Raw genomic sequence first — 25,659 nt, 5'->3', positions numbered from 1 at the left:
GGTTCGGGTCCGTGTACCGAAACCGTTTACAGTTCGGGTTCACTCAACTCTACCCACTGGGTGAACCTTCTGATGGCCATCAAGCATGTAACCCGTGGCACCCATGTGGATTTGGTATTACCGCCACAGATTGCATGCAGGCCGGCCTCTTCTTCTGCTCCTCCTACTCCATCCTCCGTCTCCTCCTCAGCTGACTCCTCCTTTTCCATTGCTACCGCCTCTTCCGCTGCACCCCCCAAGCTCCCCGGAACGTGTCAGGCGAGACATTGTCATGCTGTGCTGCAGCTGTTGTGCCTGGAAGCCAAGAGCCAAACCGCTCCTGCACTGCTTTCAGCTCTGCAGTCCAGGTCGATCAGTGGCTAACCCCGCTCAATTTGACAGTTGGTAAAGTGGTGTGTGACAACGGTGCCAATCTGCTGATTGCGCTGAAAAAGGGCAAAATGACACACGTGCCATGCTTGGCACACGTCCTGAACTTAGTCGTGCAGCAATTCGTTGCCAAATACCCCAGGGTCTAGGACGTCTTGCGGCAGGCCAGGAAAATCTCTGGACATTTTAGAAGATCTTACACAGCCATGGCTCGCCTTGCTTACGTTCTGTGGCGACACCACCTGCCCATCAGATGTCTGATTTGAGACTGCCCGACCTGCTGGAACTCCACCTTGTATATGATTAATAGGCTGCTCTAGCAAAAACATGCCATTAATGACTACCTGTACGAACTCTGTGGCAAGACAGGTTCTGGGGAGCTTCGTTTCTTTTCACTGCGCCAGTGGCTGCTCATGCGCGACACATGCAGACTTCTGCAGCCATTTGATCAGATCACCAAACTGGTCAGTCGCAGCCAGGGCGCCATCGGTGACATCGTACCTTATGCCTTCTTTCTGGAGCATGCATTGCGTTGTGTCATTGATTAAGCCGTCGAGGAGTAGGAGCTGGAAGATGAGGAAGTCGCAATGCTGAATGAATTCCCAGGGGGGGCTATTCCATCTGAGACAAGTCAGCATGTGTCTGAAGAAGAGTCAGAAGAGCAAGGTGGCTGGGGGGAGGAGGAGGAGCAAGAAGAGCAGGCTTTAAACTTTTCTGGGATCCCTGGTGTTGTCCGTGGCTGGGGGGAGGAGACCAAGGATGACATTCTCCTGGGCGATGAGCAGGAGCTAGAGTGCTCCACTGTTTCCAATTTAGTGCAAATGGGGGCCTTCATGCTCCAGTGTTTGAAGAGGGACCCCCGTATAAAAAGCATAAAGGTCAAGGACCTGTACTGGGTGGCAACCTACTTAGACCCCCGGTACAAACAAAAAATGGCGGACATGTTACCAGCATCACAGAGGGCTGTCAAAATGCAGCATTTCCAGGCCTTACTGTGAGAGATGGTGCATTCTGCTATTGCGGGCACTGGCAGAGGAATTTACACCCACAGCGAAACAGGTGCGGGTACCAATCCTACCGCGCCTGCAAAAAGAGGGCGGTTTGAAGATGTGTTGGCCACTTTGGATATGAGATCATTCTTGCAGCCAACCCATCGACAGATCCCCTCCAGATTCAGCCTCAGGGAATGCCTAGACCAACAGGTGTCCGGCTACATCGGGTTAACGGCCAATGTGGACACTCTGAGAAGCGAGGAACCCCCTTGACTACTGGGTGTGCAGGCTTGACCTGTGGCCAGAGCTGGCACAATTTGCCATGGAACTCTTGGCTTGCTCCTTGTCAAGTGTCCTGTCCGAAAGGACGTTTAGCGCAGCAGGGAGGATCGTGACCGATAAGCGCACTCGCCTAGCTCACGACAGTGTAGACTACCTCACATTTCAAAAAATGAATGAGGCATGGATCTCAGAAGAATTCAACACCTGTAATGACCATGTGTAATTTAATTTCTTCATGCCATCCCACACATATCCGCCACCACACACAACAAAGAATGGTCCTTGTCTTATGTATTTACAGCGGCATAAAAAGCCTTTTATGTCAAGTGAATGCCTAATTTTTGGGGCCTGTACTGGCCTGTACTGGCATTGGTCACCAATGTAACAGCAGACACTGGATGGCATCTGCATGTGGCTGAACATTTGGTGGCCAAATATCCTTGATTTTTTTTAATCACACAGATTTTCCAATATGACAGAAAATTATTGTACATGGTAACAAGAATTTCAGACATTTACAAAAGCATGCTGTATGTACATTCATAGCCAAATTATGGACAAACTAAACCTATGATGGCTCCCAGTGTGTCTTACTTCATTACAGAGGCCCTGTCAGCTTCCCAGACATGCTTATTTTTCTATATACTAAATAACTTGTATGCACCTTTATTTAGAGTTCTGCATGCTGCTGTTCCTCTGTTATTCTCTCTAGAAATGCATGAGTACATTTATGTTGAAGGGAGACATTTTACCATTCCCTTTGTTAATAGCACGGTATACTGGACATACCACTATTCAGCCAGTTCAGCTGCACAAGAGCCCAGAGAGGTGGGGGGGGCCTAGCTAGGGAGCTGCATTTTTATTAAGGGGACATGCCATGCAACATTATACTATGCAAAGCCAACTTCCTCACCCAGCATGGGAACAATGCCCATTGATCACCTGACTCAGCTCCGAATGAAAGCACTTATCAACCAATAAGCACTTCCATCAGAAGGACCAGGAGCAGTAAGCATGTCTACTACCTTAACTCACCTATGATACACCTCTACCTCCTCTGCCACAGTTCAGCCACTGCCCCTAACAACACCCAGCTAGTTTATAGCCCCTCCCACCAGCTAGTTACATAGAAACTCCCCTATTACTGCCCCTAACAATGCCCAGCTAGTTTATAGCTCCTCCCACCCAGTTAGTTACATAGACACTCCCCTATCACTGCTATTGTGCAGGGATCTAACTGCACGTACTATTTTTCCTGAGCACCGCTGGGCGCCACTCTGTTTCCCCGCTGTGGCCCCCGTTGTATTCTTCCGCCTGAGTCTTTCTCCGTTGGCGTTTCCTTCTCCCCTGGCTGTTTGTTCAGTTGTGCTCGACTCTTTACGACCCCATGGACCACACCACGCCAGGCCCCTCTATCTTCCACTGTCTCTCGAAGCTTGTCTAAGCTCATGTTTGTTGCTTCCGTGATACTGTCCAGCCACCTCATTCTTTGCCGTCCCCTTCTCCTTTTGCCTTCGATCTTTCCGAGCATCAGGGTCTTCTCCAATGACTCCTGCCTTCTCATTATGTGTCCAAAATATTTCAGCTTCAGCTTCAGCTTCAGTATTGCTCCTTCCAATGAACAATCAGGGAGAAGGTGAGTTTTTTTTCTCCCTGGCTGTGACGTCCAAAGTTGTGATTGGACAGCGCTACAGCGCTACAGCCAGGGGAGAAGAAGACGCCCACGGAGAAAGATTCAGTCTTCTCCTCATTGCTCCGATGCTAAAATTAGCATACCAGGTGGGAGAGTACAATGGGGGCCACAGCAGGCGAACAGATCGGCGCCCAGGAAAAATAGTAAGTGCAGTTAGATCCCTGCACCATGCCCTAGATATCCTGATACTTAGTTTATAAAGTTTGGACCCATGAAAGGTCCTCTTTAACCATGCAGGAGTGAGGTATCCTGGACTCAGGAGCTCCTCCTGTCTTTTAAGCTGGCCGCTGCACTGCTATACTGTGAGGTGGTACAGGGCGCATGATACTTGCAAAGTGTAGGGGGCGCTGTCTGCTTACCAGCTCTCTTGAGCTTCATTTCTTCTCTACGGCTCTCTGTCACTGATGCTGCAGTTAAAGTTAAAATAAAGTAAAAAAAAGTTTTAAAAAATATAATAAAATAAAAATAATTGAAATCATCCCCATCCCCAAAACTAAAATAAAAACAAATAAACAAAAAAATTAATAATTCTAGGCATTATCGTGTCCAAAAAGGGCGCTAAAATTTATCCCACAAGGTGAATGGTGTAATGGAAAAATATTCAAATTGGCCAATTCGCTTTTCTTTTCATTGCTTCTTCTCCCCAAATAATGTAATAAAACATTATCAAAAGGTCCTACACAATCTAAAATGGTATAAAAAATACTACATATAGCCCTGCAAAAAATAAGTACCCCCCCTCCCCCCCACATCTCTATAGACATAACTATAAAAAAAAGTTATGGGTCAGAATATGACAATGAAAAGAAAAAAATATTTTTTTACTAAGTTTTTATTTTTTTCAGAATAGAAAACAAGAAAAATTATATAAATGTGGTATCATTATAATCGTACTGACCCAGAGAATGAAGATAACTGTTAAAAACCAAATTGTGGATCAGTTGCATATTTTTTTTCCAATTTCACCACATTTAATATTTTTTCCGCGCTTCCGACTACATCATATTCAATATTACATGGGGCCATTAGAAAATAAAACGTGTCCTGCAAAAAACAAGCCCTCATACGGCTCTCGGAAGGCAGAGATTAAAAAACTAAAACAATTGTCATGTCAGGGGCGGGTTACAGGACGTTGATGCAAACTGGAAAACTTCTTAAGGGTCCATTTACACGTCCGTAGTGTATTGCGGATCCGCAATACATCTGGCCGGCACCCCCATGGAACTGCCTACCATTCTTGTCCGCAATTGCGGACAAGAGTAGGATGTGTTCTATTTTTTTAGGGAGCCGCGGACTGGAAGATCAGGACCGCACTCCGAAAATGCGGATGCAGAGAGCACATAGTGCATCTATTCCGTCCCCATAGAGAATGAATGGGTCCGCACCTGTTCCGCACAATTGCGGAACGGATGTGGACCACACTTGCGGACGTGTGAATTGAGCCTTAAAGGTAGTACCCGAGCAAGTGTCCTTTGTTGCCAGAATGTCAATGCCACCCCTGCACTGATTAGATAGTACCTATGTTTGACAAACATACATTTTCAGGATGAATGACAGAAAAATGGAAGAATGCAGAAACAGACAACTCGGAGAACCGACAGGTCCACCTTCACACAATTAAAATTCCTGCATAAATAAATGTATTTTTAATCAATTCATGCAATTGCCCAGCTTTCTTTCATTAATATTTAATTAGATTGTATAACCACCTTAATTTTTATATTTTATTATAACCGTGTTGGTAAACTATTAAAATGAATGTGACAACAAATTTTCATTCACAAATATACACAATATAAAAGTGCCTTAAAAAAATAGGCTCAAGAGCTTTCCAATTATGAAGATGCTGAATACAAGGCCACCCCTTAAAAAGTGATAGCCGGATTAAGATTAAAGGATAACATGTTGTTTAGTGGAATTAGTGGATTTTGCATTTCAATGTATGTTGCCTTTGTTGTAATGCATTGACTATTGACAGAACCGGCGTTGCTTTCTCCCACAGGAATTTGTCTTGCAAACACATGGAGTCAGCTACTCAGTTATCTGTGAATACATAGAACAAGATATAAAGAGAGCCCTCCAGCCGTGTGTTGTGTAGCCTGAAAATTGTCATATCATTTTCCTGTCAATGTGCTCCCCTGATCCCTCGATGTATTATGTAATACAATGCGTTCTGCAGACCCTTTCTCTTTTTTTCATGTTTTGTTATTTTGCAGCCTTGTGCTAAAATAAATAAATAAGTTTCCCTCATCAATCTGCACTCAATACCCCATAATGACAATGTGAAAACAGAATTTTAGAAATGTTATTAAAAATGAAAAACTAAAATTTTGCATGGACGCAAGTATTCATTCAGACCCTTTGCTATGACACTTAAAATTTAGCTCCGGGGGCCTCACATTTCTATTGATCATCTTTGTGATGTTGCTACACCTTGATTGGGGTCCACAAAATTCAGTTGATTGGACATGATTTAAAAAGGCACCTCCCTGTCTATATATGGTCTTACAGTTGACAACGCATATCAGAGCAAAAACCAAGCCATGTATTGATAAAAACTGCCTGTAGAGAGAAGATTTTGTGGAGGCATAGATCTGGACAAAGGGGGAAAAATTCTGCTGCACTGAAAGTTCCCAAGAGCACAGTGGTCTCCATAATTCTTAAATGGAAGAAGTTGGGAACCACCGACACTCTTCCTAGAGCTGGCTGTCCCACCAAACCAAATAACCAGGGGATAATTGCCTTGGTTAGAGAGATGATCCAGAACCTAATGGTCACTCTGGCTGAGCTCCAAAGATCTTGTGGGCAGATAAGAAATGTCTAGGAGGTCAACCATCACTGTAGATGGCCAGAAAGACCAGAAAGCTGTCTCTCCTCAGCACCTAAGGGATTCTCAAACTGTGGAAAACATGATTCTCTGATTAAATAAATATTGAAGTTTTTTGCCTTAATTCTAAGTGTCATGTTTTGAGGAAGCCAGGCACTGCCCAATGCCATCCCTACGGTGAAGCATGGAGGTGGCAGTATCATGCTGTGGGTCTGTTATCAGCAGCTGGGACAGGGAGACTGGTCAGGATTGAGGGGGCAAACGATAATTTTAATGAAAACCTGATCTAGAATGCTCGGACCACAGACTGGGCTGAAGTTTACCTTCCAACAAGCACACAGCCAAGACAACACAGGAGTGGCATCGGGACAACTCAGTGAAGGTCCTTGAGTGATCCAGCCAGAGCCTTTACTTGAACCCAAGTTTTTCCTTATCAATAATATAAGAAAAATTTCATTTTCTAACATTCTGTTTTCAATTTCTCATTATGGGGTATTGAATGCTTAATGATGGAGAAAAACTTGAATTTGTTTTATTTTAGCACAAGGATTGAACACAAAATGTGAAAAATAAATGGAAGGGTCTGAAAACTTTCCAAATACACTGTTCATCTCACTGGAGATAGCCTTAGGTTGGATGATGCCCTGTCGTATCTAAAAAGCAGACAAAATAAACAAAATACTTAAATAATGGAATAGTCTAGTATTGAGGCTAATTGGGGCAATGACGGTATGGGGGGAGGAGAGGGAAATATATAGTCTGACTGACAGACACGCTATCCCAGTCAGACCGTTATACATGTTTGCACCTTCAGGAGTAGGGCAGCCATCAGGTCCCCCATCGATACCGGACTGTCAAACTGTGGTAATCACTGTTTTTCCTTTTTGTCCCCTGATGATTCTGGGGCAACCGATCAGGACGAAACAGGTCGGGATGATTTTGGTGCTATTTTTGTGGGTTTTTGAACATACATTGAGGTTTCCCTCCGCTTCCCCATAATAGGAATATTTTTTAGGGGCTTGGTAATAGGGCTAGTTGACTCCGTATTTAGGAGGCTACTAGGGCATAACAGACCTGATAGGACAATTTAGGGAAAGTATCAATTGACTATATATTTCCCTTCCCCCAACTAGCTTGCTATTCAAGTGTCTATCAAGTGTCGCTCTGTTGACATACCGATAACACTATTCCATTATTTAAGTATTTTGTCTGCTTTCTAGAAACGATCAGAATAAAAGTTAAGTTTTATTTATTCTTTAATAACACTACCCCTCTTCTGGTGCTTTGTGGAAATATTTTAAGAAGTGTATGATGAGTATATTACCAGCTACTCGGACATTTTTCCCACACTACTTTGAGATTGTACACTAAAGTATACCATATAGTGTACAAATAATACATTAAAGATAGGTGAAGAACCCTGTGTCACCATACAGATCGCACAACTCAAACGCTGCCCTGCCTGTAAGACTACACTTACATATGTCCTGTCTTTGGGCTCATGCACACGACAGTATTTTGCGTTAAGTATACTGGCCATTTTTTTAGTTCAGTATGCGGTACATATAGTGAACCATGGAGTTCAATGGTTCAGTAAAAAAAAAGTGTCTCCGTGTGCATTCCGTTTTAGTATTTCAGTATTTCCGTACCGTGAAAAGATAGAATAATGGGTCCGCAAAAAAAAAGGGACACATACGGAAATGCATCCGTATGTCTTCCGTATCCGTTCCGTTTTTGCTGAATCATCTATTGAAAATGTTATGCCTAGCTCAATTTTTTTCTATGTAATTACTGCATACTATATATGGCATACGGAAAAGTGGAAAGGGAAAACGGAAAGGAGACGGAAACAAAAAACAGAACAACATATCCATAAAAAAAAAAATGACCGCAAAACACTGAAAAAGCCATACTGTTGTGTGCATGAGCCCTTTCTGTTCTGTTTTAGGAACAGCGAAATGAAAAAATGGTGCAAATAGATCCATGATATGATGGAAACAAACTGCACCTGATGGACCCATTGACTATAATGGAGACTTTGAGGTTCATGACATAAAACCTGGCATTTTGCTGGACAAAATATTGCAGCTATTTTGCCCTGCTTTTTATTTATTTTTTACAAAATTTGCTGCTGACGCCCCCTAACACAGCCTCTCATGCAAATGCAATAATAGACATCTTGACACAGTTTGATAAAATAATGATTTATTTCATGGATGACGAAACACTACCATGCCACATCCTAACTTTCTTTCTACAAAAATTCTGGACAAAAAGCGAAGTTTTGTTTTGTGTACAGTTTTACACATCAAGGTACACCTTGTCACCCAATGATATAGCAAAATGTTAAAATCAGTAGTTTTCATTTGGCATTTTTTGTGTTTATTTTGTATTTCCTTTCACCATTTTTTAAATGTACCTAAAAAAAATCCACTGTAATTGAAATGTGTTACGATCTATTGTCCGATGTGACATAAATAACAATAACTTGTAATAACATTCAAAATCTCAAGAAAGAAAGAAAAAGTAAAACAAACAAAAAAAATAACAAAAAGAAAAGCAAAATAATATAGAAGAACAACATTAATACATCATTTGCTGACTGGATGTGAGCTTACTAACATTACTATGGCAAAAATTGTAAAAACCCTTGTTAACATTCAAGCTGTCAGAAAACATAAAAATGATTTGTTATTTTATTGTGAAATTTAAAGCCAACAGTTCGGATTAGCAAAGGGTGGAGTTGTTTGGCTGGCATGCGAAACACAATACTAAGAAGCGGCTGGAATCTTCACAAATAAATGACCTACATTCCGTATTTACAAACTCATATATACAACATTAATACTGGCTGTACATTTGGTCGGAATGTTACGCAATAATATTAACGCCAGCATGTCAAACTTCTAGAAAGGTTTATCTAAATATTAACAATTTTTTTTTTTACTGAAATATATTCAGTTATAATTCCCAGATGTAATGGCAGGTGCATTTTATAATCCAATATAAATCCATAATATAATTAGAAAATATTTAAAATATTTTACTTTAAAGTGTGTATTTTTTTATATAATTTTTTTACCTGTACCTTAAAATAAAAACCCCTATGAGCATTAACATTGCCCTCCTGGGCCACATGCCTTGAGTATATTGTCCAGATTCCTGGGTCTCTTTGTACCAGTGATCACATATTAGTCCTTCCCATCCACCAGTGCTCCATGGCACCCCAGGTATTTCCAGAATGTGGCAATACCCCGTGGGTTGTGCCACTAATAACACATATTCACTATCCACAGTAGATAAGTGTTTGATTGCTGGGAGTTTTAACCACTGGAACCCCCAATGATCACAAGAACCTGGGTCTGCAAGAGCCGTAAAATTAGCAGCGGAGCAGCGGTGCGCATGTGTGACCCCCCCACTACATTGACTTCTATGGGACTGCCGAGGACAGTGCTTGCAGCAGTTCCACAGAAGTGAGTGGAATGATGGTCACACATGCACAGCACCACTCCATTTGTATGGAGCAGTTTGGCAGCTTGCTGGGGTCCTAGCGGCTAGACCCCCAGCAATAATTTATTCCCTATTCTGTGGATAGAGGATAATTGGTATTATTGGTACAACCCCTTTAAGGGCATAGCATCCCCTGTGTTGTAGGTACTGGATAAAATACAATTGGTAATATATACATTTGATGGGTAGCAATTATAATTTTTAGTAAAGGCAATATATATATGAAATAAACTTCAACAGCTAGCCAAACTGTGATTTTATATCAATGGTATTAGGTAAATTATCAATCAATAATTGAAACATGGATGATTTTTTATTTTATTTTTTACATTATATTATTTTTGCATTGCTGATATACCTGTATGTAGATGTGACCACAAATGGGTTATTGACTAGATAGTAATTACAGATAACAACTTAATATACAGATGGGCAAAACCAAGCAAAGCAATACATTGTATATGGTTATATGTTTTCTGGTTTAATTTACACATTATCAAATTGAATAGACTTTTATCATACTTCTAAAGGGTCTTCTCGCTAAAAGCATTTGCCTTTTTGGTATATTGATCATGACACCATTGACTGGAAAGTGGGAACTCCACCCTGATAATCATTCTGTGGAAAACTGATCAGATACTTAAAATGAAAAAAATAAAATAAATAATTGTTGTGAATGGACCTTTAAAGGTTTTTACAGAATTTTTATATTGATGGCATCAGAACAGAGGGGGTCTGACACCTCGCACCCCTACCGATGAACTGTTTCCGAGTAGCTCTGGTGCCGGACAAAGTCGCTGGTACTACACAGCTCCATCCCCTGTGTAGTAGATAGAGCTGGTTACTGCAGCTTGAATGGGAGCAGTGCTACAGTAACCACCTCTGTCCATTAGAGAGTTGATGGAGCTTTGTAGTTCCAGTGCCTATTTCAACCACTGAAGATACTGAAGATACTCTGGTACAGATGATTGGCGTGAGTTTAGGGAGTCAGACTCCCGCTGATCTGATATCCTGAGCATAGGTCATAAGTACAAAAATCCTGGAAAACCTCTTCAAGGCATCATCTCCCATTAGGGTGCAACATGAGCAAATATTAAAATCATACCGGAACAAGGCCGACCACCTATACATTCAATGAGTGATCATGTATTGCTGTCTAACCCATGTTATTCTTTTAATTATCATCATGTAGAAGATTGGTTTAAAAAATTCAGTCTACCCTTAGTTATGGGCAGTCACTGATCTGATCTGTCTCATGTGTTCATCATTGTCTGTGCCCATTTTGTGTTGTTCATCCTGTACCCAACCTATAATCTTATTATGTGCCACATCCTCTACATATTTATATTTGTAGTCCTATGTATTTGATATAAATGGCCGTCTTTGGACATTGTTTGGAGAAAATGATCTGGCAATAGGAAAGGAAGCCACTTATTGATATAGTATAATTGATAGCACAACATAACCTATATTGCCTCTGGTTATCGGTATACAGGATCTGCTACTGTGTGTCAATATAACGGTTGTGGGATGAAGGCTGTCCTTGTGACCTCATGCCCATGTGGTCATGCCACCTTCACGTTTTAGCTCTTGACATTTTTATATAGCTGTTAAATCACTTTCCCCAAATACCACCATTCATCAAAGCTGCCTTTTTCAAAAGTTATTAGCCTACCACTGCGCCCGGAGGCAAATCTGTTTTGATATCCAGTTGCTGTAGGTTACGTCCTGCATTAGAGCCCTCTAATGAAGGACGCACAAGCATCATTGGTAAGAACAAGTCACATGTCCTGCTGATGTCACCACACGTCTCACTGCCCTGAGGCTTGATGGGACAGAAGTCACATGACCAACCAGGAAGTAGGATTGAAGCATCAAGGAAAAAAAAGAGAAACAATCCAAGGTAATCCAGAGTAATTGATGAACTAAATTTTACTCTAAAGTTTATTTTCATGGCACAACCCCTTTAACCTTAGCTGACCAACAAATCTGCATAATGATAACCACACTTATCCAGCCAAACAACTAAAAATTGGGAAACTATAACTTACATGAGTACAAATAATAAAAAGACAAAAAAGATTTTACTGCCATAATACTCTTATTGGTTCACCAAATGCACACCAACGTCAGGAAATATAGGAGGAGATTTATCAAAACTGGTGTAAAGGAAAACTGGATTAGTTGCCCATAGCAACCATTCTGAGTCCAAAGGAGCTCTGAAAAATGAAAGGTGGCATCTGATTGGTTGCTATGGGCAGTGGGGGAATCGTGTCACCATTCCAAAGCAGCAACATGGGTAGGTAACTTGGTAGCTGGATCAGGGTGGGACGAGAGGCTTGCAGTTCATTGTTATATGCCATCTTTATTAGTAGTACTGCACCGTCCATCCATACCCTACAGTATCCTATGGTCATATGCTGTGAACATGAGTCAGGTAGTTGTTCAATACTAGGGATCAGCACTTGCACCCGCAACCATACCTTTGTTCTTGGCCTCTGTTTAATTGTTGTTCCCCGCTGTTTATGGTCACATCATCCATGTGATTCTCCACATTGTAGAGCTCCTTGTGGCCCAGTCTCCATGTCCTGTCCCTTTTGAGCATTACCTGTAATGATCATGTGATTTATATTGAATAAAATGAGATTTTTTTACCTTGCATAAATCCTTGCTCTTTTTTTGTACAAGTTGCTGTAGGTTGGGGAGTGAGGTTCTGTTTTTGGGTTATTGTAGGCTTTAATTGCTATGGGCAACTAAGGCAGTTTTCCTTGACACCAGTTTTGATAAATATACCCCATAGTGCTCTTCTGGGCTTTACTAAAGTTCCAAATTGTGGCAAAAAGTTTTTGTTTTTGGTAGCGTGATCACTTAAAGGGATTGTCTACAATTGTTAAAAATCTCAGACAAGCCCTCTAATAGCCTAAAATAAAAAATTATATTATACACGTCCCTTTCTTCAGTGCCGTTGCCTTCTGCACTGGTGTGGTCCTGCTGCCACAGTTTGTATACGGACTGCAGTGGTGACATGCTGGCATACAGCATGTCATTGCAGTGGCCTACACTGCAGGGGTCTAACACTGAGTGATTGGCTGCAGCGGTCACATACCGTACACCTGCACTTCACTGTGCATGTCACCACTACTGTGACCTGCACAGTGACCTGTGGGTGTACAGCAGCTGTAAATCAGTGTCCGCAGCATTAGGCCTCATGCACACGGCCGTTGTTTTGGTCCGCATCTGAGCCACAGTTTTGGCGGCTCGGATGAGGACCCATTCACTTCAATGGGGCCTCAAAAGATGCGGACAGCACTCCAGTTGCTCCGTTCCATGGCCCCGCAAATAAAATACCTGTCCTATTCTTGTTCGAGCTTTGCGGATCTGCGGTTTGCGGACCGCAAAAAACGGAACGGTCGTGTGCATAAGGCCTTAGACCGCCGAGGACTGTGATTGGCTGCTGCAGTCACATACCATAAACCAGCACATTATCGCTGCAGCTTGTAAACAAGCTGTGGCAGAAGAATCGGACCGGTGCCTCAGAGAACGCTAGTGAAGAACAATACCATTTTTAATTTTAGACTATTGGAGGGCTGTAGGAGATTTTTCATTTTCTCTGTCAACCTCTTTTATAATGTATCTATCTATCTAGTATATTTTACGGACTTTGAAGTAATGGCTTAGAAAAGACTTCCAAATTTGCACAGCCACAAAGTAAAAGGTTGCCTCCTGAGCTGAACTATAATGTATTAGACTAATATATTCAAGTCAGGGCTCCACAAAAATGGCCTATGAATAATATTGTCTATGTGACAGTGAATACGTCTATGCATCTTTCATACACTAAAGCAAACAGCAAAATGTGAGATGAGTAAAAAAATTTAAGGAAGTAAAACAAGAGAAAAACGAAATAACAACATGATGTACATAATTTGATTAAGGTTAATACATTGTGTCTGTTTCTGCTGCCCTGAAAGTTGTAATATATATATTATTTTTTTTCATGGTGGGATACTGAGCAAGCAAACTGTAAATTAGTATTGATAAAGTAATTGTGCTATAATCTTTGTTTTGTACTAACAGGATTAGTTTCTTCAGACTCAAATTCAATGGCAATTTAGAGCAGGAATAATAATGGGTTAAATGCTACTGTTGTTTTCATGAATTAACAGGTTGTCTAGTCTGTGTAATAATCTTCTTGGAGTTCCTCAAAAAGTCTCATTTCTTCTTCTGTTCCTTTTTTTTATTTCTTTTTTTCTTTTCTGCCCCTTTTTATTCTTTTGAAGTACAAGAAACCTTTATTGGTAACAAAAAGCTGCTTGATTAGACAGCACTGTTTGCTGAGTCCACCATGCTTCACGTTCTTCTTCCTGGGAAGTGGGACGGTCGCATAAGCCATAGAGGGCACTGGTCCGTTAAACACATGCTAAACATAACATTTTGTAGTTTCCAAGGAAAACAATTCAGTTGCATATTGTTATGTAAGAACTGGTTTGTACTTGGCACGAACAAAACTTAATCCTCTTCTTCTTCTTCTTCTATGGCTACTACAGGGGGCTTATCTTGAATTCTGAAGCATTCTTCAAAGAAATTCACAATGGACTTGTGCAAGTGCTGCTCCATTACTTGGCTCTTCATATAATGATTTTCATCAGGATATATCTAAAAGGGAATATGCACAAAAATTAGATTAAAACAAAATTCTATTCCAATTATAGATATATGACCCTTATTAGATGCGTCCCTTGTCTGCTTTAGATATAATCTCTTCTTGGCAATCCTGTCACCGAAGGATAATTAAATTTTGAAATGAACATACATTTACAGTATGTGATTCTAGAGATATGAATGTATTTCTAGACACTATAATAGCTCTGCAGGCTATTGTTAAAGACACAAGGGGAGCCTAAGCATAAATTCTAATGGTTGTCCTATATCATTCATATTTATAGAAGCATAGTTTTGTTCTCTCAGGATCTGGAGGCTTCAAATCAAAATCTGACTGCTACACAACCTGCTCATTGACCGCTGAATTGACAACTGAACTGAAGGAATCAATTTCAAACCCAAGCAATAGGTAATCCAAATCCTGTTTCAAGAATCTCTCTTCTTCTTCAAGGCTGGTCATACTCATGAAATTCCACTTGTCCAAAAACCTGTATGGCCGCCAGGTTCTTCAAAACACCACCATAAACCTGAACATTTGATCTGTTACAGTATATGAATAATTCTAATGGAAAACAGAGATTAGATGCCTGACATGTCTAGAAGTGCTATCTCCAAGAGAAGAAAACATCAGAAAGATGCCAGCAGACAATTTGGCTGCCCCCCTAATGCATTAAACTGTTGCATGATTCTGCCAAAATCAGTGGGTTCCTTAAACATTAATCTAATGAATAGGTTGTATGTCATCTATGGGCTGCTCAAGAAGACATAATAATCCAAAAAGAGATCCAAACCATATATTACATTTTATTGGGGTCAAAGCTATTTTTTTTAAAAAATATACAGAGCTTCAAATGTCTTGCTTCCCTTTACATAGCCATACAGGTTGTAGCTTAATGTCTATAGTATGATCTTAAGCTCCTCCTGGTGATAGCTGCAGGCAGACATATTATTTCTTTTACTTTACTTTCTGGCTACATAAATCAGTTTTTCTGATACAAAGCTCAAAATGCTCTAGATAGATAAAATGCTAAATTATAAAATTCTGCATGTCTGCCATCACCACTAGGAGGAGCTAACATGTTTCTTGCATACTATTTAATTATTGCATTGCCTTAATAAATTGTAAAATTGTATGCAGTAAGCTCCCAAGCTACGCCTAGTAGTTGCTATAAGCAGGCAGGAATATATAATTTAAAAAGGTTTTCCAAAATATAAATATTGATGACCTATCCTGGGCTGAACTGCGCCTAGGCCATGTGCCTGATGAACGTGTCATCACTCGGCCTAAGGAAAGAAGCAAGAAGGCTGCGGTGCTACTGCGATTGCTGCTGCTTTCTTGAATGGGTGTCAGACCCCCACGATCAGATATTGGTCATCACTATTTAATTTTCGGAAACGCCCTTTAATGGCTTCACAGGAAAATTGAGCTTTGTAGAAAAAATAGGGAGCTACAGAAATTAAATTAATTACTTATTTAGAGGAAAACAAATGAAGCACTAGATGTATTTTAACAACTGACATGTAAAGTAGTGGCATGAAATATAAAGAACAGAGGAGTGTCCTGATATTTCTTTACAAGTACTATGCTTCTAAAATGCTATGATTAAACACATTTATAATGAAAGTTTCCGATTTATAATCGGATTATGAATTTAATGGAATCATTATCTAATAAAAAATGTTGCATAATAAAGGTTATAGCTGTAAAATGGAAATGGCAGCCAGATGTGTGATATAAATGGTATTAATGATTTTGTCAATAGCAGAGGTCGTGTCTGTTATGGACAATTCCTACTAGACAGGAGGGTCACTTGACAATAATCTGATCATAAATCATCTACAGTATCTGCAAGGACCCCAGCGATCAACTGTATTTTGCAGGGAAACTTAGCAGTAAGTGTTCAATTACCCTGCAGCACCCCCACAGTGGAAATTAATAATTACACTGTGTCCAATTAAATCAGGGGATTGTCTGTTTAATGACTGGGCAGGTCCTTGAACGTAAGCAAGGTCTACCCAGTGTAACTGAGGATTCTAAAGAGAAGACCCCCACTATTAATTCAAAATTCCCTAATAGGGTATATGAAAATGTTTTTTTAAACCAGACAACCCTTTAATTTAGATCTCTAATCATGACCATCTGATATGCTTGTTAAAAATCAAGCAGCATGACTTTAGTCCACCTTCACTAGGTAGCCCAGGCTGGTCATGCATCAGTAGTATTAAGGTGCCAAGTATGAATGTGTTTTCAATAAGGCAAGCTCAGAAAGCTGCCTCCAGATACCTCTGGTGGCAGCTTATCTCCTGGGAAAAGAAAAAGATTGGGCAAAAAGATTACAATTGCCTGATCCTTCTCTCACTAACATCATCTGTTGGAGAAGAGTCGGGAGCTCCCCATACACATTAGATTGTTAGCCAACCCTGCCATTCAGGATGGGCTAATCCAACAATACACTAATGTGTATGGGGGACTTGACTTGTTCTTCATGACCATTAAGGTACTCATGCACATTAGACTAAAGTTGATCAAAACAGGCAATTTCAACTCATCAGGTGAAGTTTAACAATGGACAATCGTTTTAGCCACTGCCTAAAAAACAAGTCGGCCATGTCTGAAATTTTCATCTAAGAGTCGGTTGAAAGATTGTCTACGAAATGGTTGTTCACTAGATGATCAGCAGCCATCAGTTTTTTTCTATCCAATGCATATGGCCACCTTAAGTAACTGCATGATTTAAAGGGGATGTGCAGTGCTTAGATATTGATGACCTATCCACAGTGTAGGTCATTAATCAAGATCAGATTGGGGATGCACCCCCGTTGGTTGGCGAGTGCTGTGTCTTCTTCACTGTTAACCTGCTTGCCATCTAGATCATAGTGGCGGCACTGTGTAATTACACCTTCATCTCCTATGTAAGTGAACAGCTGTTTATACAGTTGATTACTGGGGGTGCAGGGTGTAATACTCCTGCTAATCTGATATTGATGACCTGACTTGAGGATAGGTCATTAATATCTAAGCACTGCACAACCCCTTTAACACTTTAGTGTCAATAAGCAGAATACAAGGGAAACAGGTCAAACAGTATGCATCCCTGGCAATCGTTCAGTCCATACCTCACACCCCGGGTCACTGCACTACTCCTATAATCTCCACCTTACCCTACATAAACAGTGCAGAAACAAGGAACTTACCAGTAAGGAATAATTGGCTTTGGCTTTGACTAAATTCGTTATGAGTTCCGCAGTGTGCTGGAAGTGGATTTTTTCTGTAAAATAAGATTAGTATCAGTAAAGGGGACAAATTAATTAAAGCACATTTTCTTACTGCTCAGTGAGGAGCATCTGTCTAATAGCTTCTTATCATTATGAAATAGATTAAGGATTAATAAAGCATTACTCACCATCTGCAGTAGCGTGGATAATCAAAAATTTAGCTTTATTCGATAAGGACTCTCGAACTGTTATTTTGGCCAACTGTGGAAACATAGATTAAAGAAGCTATCTTCAGCAAAGGGATGGAAAATTGGCTTTACACAAATGACTGATAAGCTTCAATGAAAAGTCACACAGGCCTCATGTGAATGGAACAAAGGGTATGGATTGCTGGCAAATTGAATAGCGTTTTATGCTGTTTGCAATAGCCTATCTTCTGGGTGGCTATATACAAAAATCATGGCTCTTAGGCTATCACTGCAGAATACAAGAAGCGTCCCTTACTAACTGAATACATTAGCCTTAATAGTATTTGGATCAGGAATTAATTCTGTAATTGCTATTGATTACGTGCAAATGCTGGAAATTACCTTTAAAGTAAAATTAGTCTTGGCTAAAATACATGGTATCTTTTCAACTTGTTTGAGTTGCCTGCACAATAATTATAAAAGCTTCATCTACTTGTCATATTCTGTAATATCTTGTGATCATGGAAAAGCCTTCAGACATTTGTAATACATTTAACCACTTCATAACTCCAGTGCTTTCAACTTCAATGATCAGACACTTTACAGGGAGTCTTGAAGTAGAGTCAAGGAGATAGTGGTGCAGGTATACCTAGAGTGATGATCATGCAGTTTGCTTGGCCAAGAAATTGAAGGAGGCAGTCCAGGAGGCAGTCTCTTCAAGTCCTCTGCACTGAATAGCTCCCAACCACTTCCTGTGCTCTGCACAACAGCTCTAGTGTCCAATCAGAAGACCACTGGTGCTGTCACTCAGAGTGGAGGGGACTGGTTGGGAGGTACTCCGTGAAGAGAAGGATACTTGAGGTTGTCACACTGGAGTCAATAAAAACCTTGATTTCTCAGTCAGATAGCCTGCATGACCATCACTCTAGGTATATATCTACTTCTCTCCTCATCATCTATGTAGCAATATCAGCAGTTTTGAGGGCTCAGAACTTCTGACAGATGAACTTTAAGAGAAGTTACACATGTGGTGGGCTAAAGGGAAATCATTGCTAATTTCTTCCAATGTCAGCACCACACCTGTCCACAGGTCGTGTGTGGTATTGTAGCCCAGCCCTCTTTACTTAAAGGAGGTTGTCCCAGAATTACAACTATAACTTATCCACAGGAATAGTGATAAGTGTAGGAGTCTGATAAGTGGGGGTCTGACCGCTGGAACTCCCAGCAATTAAAAGAACAGAGGGCTTGTGTGTCCCCCCTCCCCCTCATTAACTGAAGAATAGTTGAACATGCAAACCGTTAGGTAGGGTTTAAATGGAGAAGCAAAGAACATACTCAATCTCTGATCCTTCATCCACTTTCCTGCTCAACTAAGCAGAGCAAGCATGTGTTCTTAGTAGGAAGGTAGGGGAGGGGGAGTGCTGTCAAAGTCCTCTGTCAGTGACCTCTCTCCCCAAGAACCAAAAGAATCAGGTAGCTGAAATCCAACTTGCTCGATCCTTATCTCCCTCACACCTCTTGTTAGAAAGAGTCTGGAGGGCCCCAAACTGGGCAGCTGGTATCACCAAAATAGGTGGATTTGGATGACATACAGTACATCTAATATGTATGGCCAGTCTTACCCTATAATGCAGAAGCCCCCAGCCTATTTTGACTCAGGAGCCATATTTCATTATAACATTTAAATCTCAATATAGTAAAGGGGATCCCCAATGACCCTTGGAATAAGAAGTGGCAAAGTTCAGTCTGATGCTATCTGTGGAGCCAAGTGCCTATAATATGATCCTGACACTCCTCAACCTGGTGTCAGCTGTCAGTTCCATGGTTGTGACCCTGGTGCCAAGTTTTAATATCACTGTTGCATCCTCAGTGTCTACCAGCTGGCAACTGTTGAAAAGCAAAAATTCACATGCGGCTCTTATTCTTAAATCATTGCTTGGAGAACACAAGTAGAGCAATATGCTGGGCATAATTCAAGTTATACAAAATCATTTTATTTTGAATCAATGTGTGTATCTATCTAAAATGTACATACCTCATATGCCCCGTATGCTCCATTATCCATGGTATGCAGTCCCAAATATCTTTCTGAAAAGGCAGATGCTACAAGAAAAAAAAAGTATAAATAGATGCTTCGTTCAGAAAAGGGTATTTTTTAAACTCAATTATTCTACATTTTGGCAGTATTTCTTTTTTATTTTGGCAGTACTATACCACAAAAAATTAAATACGCCCTTCTGTAGCAGTCAGCAGAGAGAAAGAAAACTCATACATAGATAATCCTTGATCAGTTTACTCCTGCTGTGAGGGGAGGATTTTATCCAAATGGTAATGCTCATGATAACAGTATGTCAGACCTAGATAAAGATGTCCACAGAGGAGCATTGCATTGATTAAAGTAATGTGCGATGCTCTAACAGTTTTTTATTTTCTGGTTGCATTGATGGTTGAACTAAAATGTTAAGAGAGACTGTTTGGTATGAAAAAACTTTCATGGAAGTATCCATTTATATGTAATCCAGGTATAATGAAATAAGAAATACAAGTACATTTCCCATTTATGATAAAATGGATAAAATGATCCAAAACATTCTGTATATGTAATGAACACTGTCGCTTTCCATTTCCTTTCTGTCTTTGTTATTCCCTATTATCTGGTAATGATGATTATCGTATGTGTTTTATTAAAATGATCAACTAAGAACCTTCACATAATAAAATATTCTCCATATTTTAAAAATGTTATTGGTTGTAGATAATACAATAAATTAATTGTGAACGGTATTTGGTAAGCTACTGAATCCTGAATGGGAATGACCCAATATATCTGTTCATTTGATTTAAAATGATGCAGACAATATTTTAACCCCTTAAGGACTCGGCCCTATTACACCTTCTGAACTTGGCCATTTTTTGCAAATCTGACCAGTATCACTTTAAGTGCTGATAACTTTAAAACGCTATGACTTATCCAGGACATTCTGAGATTGTGTTTTCGTCACATATTGTACTTCATGAGACTGGTAAAATGAAGTTAAAAAAAAAATCTTTTTTATTTATAAAAAAATACAAAATTTACCAAAAATTTGTAAAAAATTGCAAATTTCCAAGTTAAAATTTCTCTACTTCTATAATACATAGTAATACTTCCAAAAATTGTTATTACTTTACATTCCCCATAGGTCTACTTCATGTTTGGATCATTTTGGGAAGGATATTTTATTTTTTGGGGATGTTACAAGGCTTAGAAGTTTAAAAGCAAATCTTGAAATTTTTCAGAAATTTTCAAAAACCCAATTTTTATATTTATAATAGAAACCATCCAAAAATGACCCCATTCTATAAACTACACCCATCGAGGTATTCAAAACTGATTTTACAAACTTTGTTAACCCTTTAGGTGTTCCACAAGAATTAATGGAAAATAGAGATACAATTTAAAAATTTCACTTTTTTGTCAGATTTTCCATTTTAATATTTTTTTTACAGTTACAAAGCAAGGGTTAACAGCCAAACTAAACTCAATATTTATGGCCCTTATTCTTTAGTTTACAGAAACACCCCATATGTGGTCATAAACCGCTGTACGGGCACACGGCAGGGCGCAGAAGGAAAGGAATGCCATACGGTTTTTGGAAGGCAGGTTTTGCTGGACTGCCTTTTTTGACACCATGTCCCATTTGAAGCCCCCCTGATGCACCCCTAGAGTAGAAACTCCCAAAAACTCCAAAAAAGTGGATAAGTTGGCAGTATTGTTGGTACTAGTTTAGGGTACATATGATTTTTTGTTGCTCTATATCAGTGTTTCCCAACCAGTGTGCCTCCAGCTGTTGCAAAACTGCAACTCCCAGCATGCCTGGACAGCCTTTGGACAGCATGCCTGGACTCGGGAAACAGAGCCTAAGGGGTTAAAGGGGTAATCCAGGCTACAGATATTGATGACCTACAGTGGATATAAAGTCTACACACCCCACCCCTTAAAATGTCAGGTTTCTGTGATGTAAAAAAATGAGACAAAGTTAAAATCATTTCAGAACTTTTTCCACCTTTAATGTGACCTATAAACTGTACAACTCAATTGAAAAACAAACTGAAATCTTCTAGGTAGAGGGAAGAAAAAATATAAAAATAAAATAATATGGTTGCATTAGTGTGCACACCCTTTGGCCTCATGCACACGACCATTGTGTGCATCCGTGGCCGTTGTGCCGTTTTCATTTTTTTTTCGCGGACCCATTGACTTTCAATGGGTCCGTGAAAAAATCTGAAAATGCACCGTTTGGCAGCCACATCCGTAATCCGTGTTTCCTGGCCGTGAAAAAAATAGGACCTGTCCTATTTTTTTCACGGCCAACGGTTCACGGACCCATTCAAGTCAATGGATCTGTGAAAAAACACGGATGCACACAAGATTATCATCTGTGTCCGTGATCCGTGTCCGTTTTTTTCCTATCATTTCAATGGCAAACTTGACTTTGATTTTTTTTTCATTTTTCATGTCCGTGGATCCTCCAAAAATCAAGGAAGACCCACGGACGTATGGAGCGTAAACAGAAGGTTCCGTATACTGTGTAGTTTCCGGTGCCTGTGTACTATAACTTAGCTCCTATTCACTTGAATGGGAGCTGAGCTGGCATGGTCACTACACAGTGTGCTCCACAGACTAAATCCCTATGCACAGTAAGGAGGAACTTCAAAAACTTTCTGAAAATGCTTTGTTCACATTAGCATCATGGCATTTGAAACCATGACACTGTAACGGATCCATCACCCAATGGTTCCAAACAGTCACCAATGGACTTTAATGTAGTTTATCTCGATATCCCAATAGCCTTGCATGCTGCACCATTTCTGTTGAAAATGATGGAAGCTCGATGGTAACTGCTGATGTTAAAATACTTTGAAAATGTGGAAACCTCACCATATAGTTTAAAATCTGTTATAGGGGAAAGAGCTGCTCCACAGGCAAACAGCTCATCTGTCATGGATGTCAGGAGACGTGTGCTCAAATATCCTCCATATTCCTATACAAAAGAAAACAAAGACATTTCTAAATAACTTCACAAAATTTTGTACACATTTCAGAACAGACCATATACAGATAAACTTAGCAGCTGAGGATCCACGCAAGTCCAGATATTTTATATGCGCTCCTATGTTCTTACATGCAGCTGTCTTGTAAGTTCCCCGTGGATAAATGCACTGTACGTTGCTACTCAGTTTTTGTCTTGCTGTTAGGGTTTATGCACACAACCATAGTCTGTTTTGCGGTATGCAAATTGCGGCTCCACCAAACTGGATCTGCATTTTGTGGAACGCAATGTCCGGGCCATAATAGAAAAATCCTATCCTTGTCCGTAATGCGGACAAGAATAGGACAAGTTCTATTTTTTTGCGGATGGACAAACAGCCCCATTGAAGTGAATAGGTCAGCATCCGGCCAGCAAAAGATGCTGATCAGATGTAGACAAAAAATACGTTTGTGTACATGAGCCCTAAGTTCAGCAAATGATGGCATGTATTGGACTATTGTTAGTAGGAGCTTTCCGAGCCAGCGGCACAATCCGAGATGAAAGTGAAACAAAATAGCTAATGTCTCTGCTACTTAGAGCAATTCGAAATGGTAGAGACAGCCTCCAACATGTTTCGAAAGGTATGCCTTCCTTCATAAGGGATGTAAGGAGTTAGGAGCGCAAATAAAAAATTTGGACTTGTGTGGATCATCATCTAAATGGTATACAAGGTAAAAACATACTACTAGTATCTAGTGATATCCAGTGAGAATGGTGTCATTTTGTAGTTTTTGTCGCAATTTGGGTTCATATCCAGGGCGATAACTCACATTATACCAAACAGCAACTTAAAGGGGTTTTATGACAGTTTTTTTTTTTTTTTACTGATGACCTATCGTCTGGGTAGGTAATCAGTATCTGATCGGGGGGTCCTACACTCAGGACCCCCACAATCAGCTGTTTGAGAAAGCACCGATGCTCCAGTGAGCACTGCGAACTTCTCTCTGCTCATCAAGCACAGCACCGAACAATGTATAGCGGCCGTGCTTAGTATCACAGGTCAGCCCCATTCACTTTAATGCGTCTGAGTTGTGTCTAGGCCACCGTGATGTCACATGGCCTAGGCAAAGCTGTGAGAAGGCTGCAGCGCTAAATGGCATTATACATTTATAGGTGGGAGTGTAGTCTTTACATATACATTGAGTATTGATACAAATACGCTATCCCGTAAAGAAGCACCCTAAAAAAGGAAACTGCCCAGAGACCCTAGTAGGGCATATAGGCTGGGGTTATATTTATGGACAATCCATTTAAATGTAATTGTAGTTGTCACTTACCTACCTGTCCGGGCTCCAGCGGCGAGATCTGCAGCTTTGCCGTGACTTCGCTGGGAGAGACGCGCTGCAAAGCGACGCCCCCTGGTGATGAGACAGCACTGCTAGCAACAAAATGCAATGCTCTGTTTCTTTCCACAGCGGGCATGTGCTGGAGGAAAACTAGCAGTGTTTGATTATTCAGCTGTTCTGATACTGTGTGCTGTGTATGACTAATGGAGCATCGAGTCATGGACTTATCAGGTTCTGATCCTGGGATTTGGTGCTCTATTTAAATCTCTTGCTGGGACTTCACCCTTGCCTGTTATAGTTTTACTCCCTTGCTTAGTTTTTTTTTTGGAGGTGTGGTCCTAAACTTTTGATCAGCTGAAAAACAGCCTGTTTCAGTTTATTTGTTCTTTTCATTAAATTGAATGCTCAAATTATTTTTTTGTCTCACTCCCATTTCTTCTTGTTGCATGTTGAAGCTCTACTTGGAGCCTTGTTAAGATCCAGCCATGCTAAATATGCTTTTTTGCCATTTTTCAAGTGGTCTTAAATGTTTGATCAGGACTGTATGATAGCTATAACTATATCACGTTTTATCAGGTACAGTTAACCTCTCAATATCTTTATACTTACTTACACCTTGTGGTATATATTTTTTTCCAGTGAAGAAATGTAAGAGCAAATTGGTATTGAAGCTCTAAGCAAAAATACTCATTATTGACTGGAATAAATGTTTATGTGCTTGGTACTAGAAATTCACTTGCACAATAAATGCTAAATTGAGATAATCTAAAATAAGAATATTAGACATGTCTATGCATTAATATCCCAAAACAGATTTTGTCTAATCTAAAATACCCAAATAAATCTCTGCAGTGTCTTGTGTACAATAAGTGAGAAATCTTGTTATAATTCCCACTAAAACCTCTTGTCAATAAAAGTTGAATTAGTTTTAACTCAAAACTCATCCAAATCTAAAAACTATGAATATTTAACAAGTCACACTCTGAGTGGCGAGCGAGTGAAAGGTGAACATAATTGTAGATTTACATCATTAAACATAATCTGATTCTAGGATTCAGCAGAAATTGAGTCAACCAATTATTTCTTGGACAAAATAATGTGTTTTATCTTCAAAGGAAATATTCAGAAAACATAGAGATTGCATAGTAATTGTGTTCTTACCCTAATTATAAATGTAATTAAATGAGAGGCCTTATGGTGTGAGTTGAACTGATTGAATTGCATTGAAAAAATCCATTAATTAATAAAATATTTGTTGATAATTGTGTTTTGTAAATCATCGCACTAGCTAATAATGTATTGAGACTTCCTGTTCTGTACAGGTAACTTTTCAGTAGCCATCTCATTATAATGACAGACAGGATTAAAATGACAGATCTAACCCATAGATATAGATAACTAGCGATGGATGAACATCGGCCAAATGTTCGCGAAGCACGCGTTCGTGGTGGGCTTCATTAACTTTAATGGCAGGCAAACCTGAAAAACCTTCAGGACATATTTGTAGCCAAATACTTACTAGAAGTGCACAAAACAAGTAACAAAACATGGACAGTGACATA

At 40.0% G+C, this 25,659-nt stretch overlaps 1 protein-coding gene across 1 annotated transcript in view; it reads right to left on the bottom strand.

The window, feature by feature from the left end:
• Nucleotides 1-13,020: 13,020 nt before the first annotated feature.
• Nucleotides 13,021-25,659, bottom strand: part of LOC122939484 (dipeptidyl aminopeptidase-like protein 6) — a 397,047-nt gene continuing 384,408 nt past the window's right edge. Inside the window, exons 20-24 of the mRNA XM_044295552.1 lie at nt 22,661-22,763; nt 19,775-19,842; nt 17,740-17,812; nt 17,531-17,604; nt 13,021-14,329 (exon numbers count right to left, since the gene is read on the bottom strand). Of these exons, the coding sequence (XP_044151487.1) occupies nt 14,183-14,329; nt 17,531-17,604; nt 17,740-17,812; nt 19,775-19,842; nt 22,661-22,763 (465 nt within the window). The 3' untranslated portion in view covers nt 13,021-14,182. The remainder of the gene's footprint in view (nt 14,330-17,530; nt 17,605-17,739; nt 17,813-19,774; nt 19,843-22,660; nt 22,764-25,659) is intronic.

This window comes from Bufo gargarizans, chromosome 5 (assembly GCF_014858855.1).
Source record: "Bufo gargarizans isolate SCDJY-AF-19 chromosome 5, ASM1485885v1, whole genome shotgun sequence".
Taxonomy (NCBI): domain Eukaryota; kingdom Metazoa; phylum Chordata; class Amphibia; order Anura; family Bufonidae; genus Bufo; species Bufo gargarizans.
The sequence above is the reverse complement of the archived record's forward strand: the minus strand, read 5'-3'. Positions and strand labels throughout refer to the sequence as shown.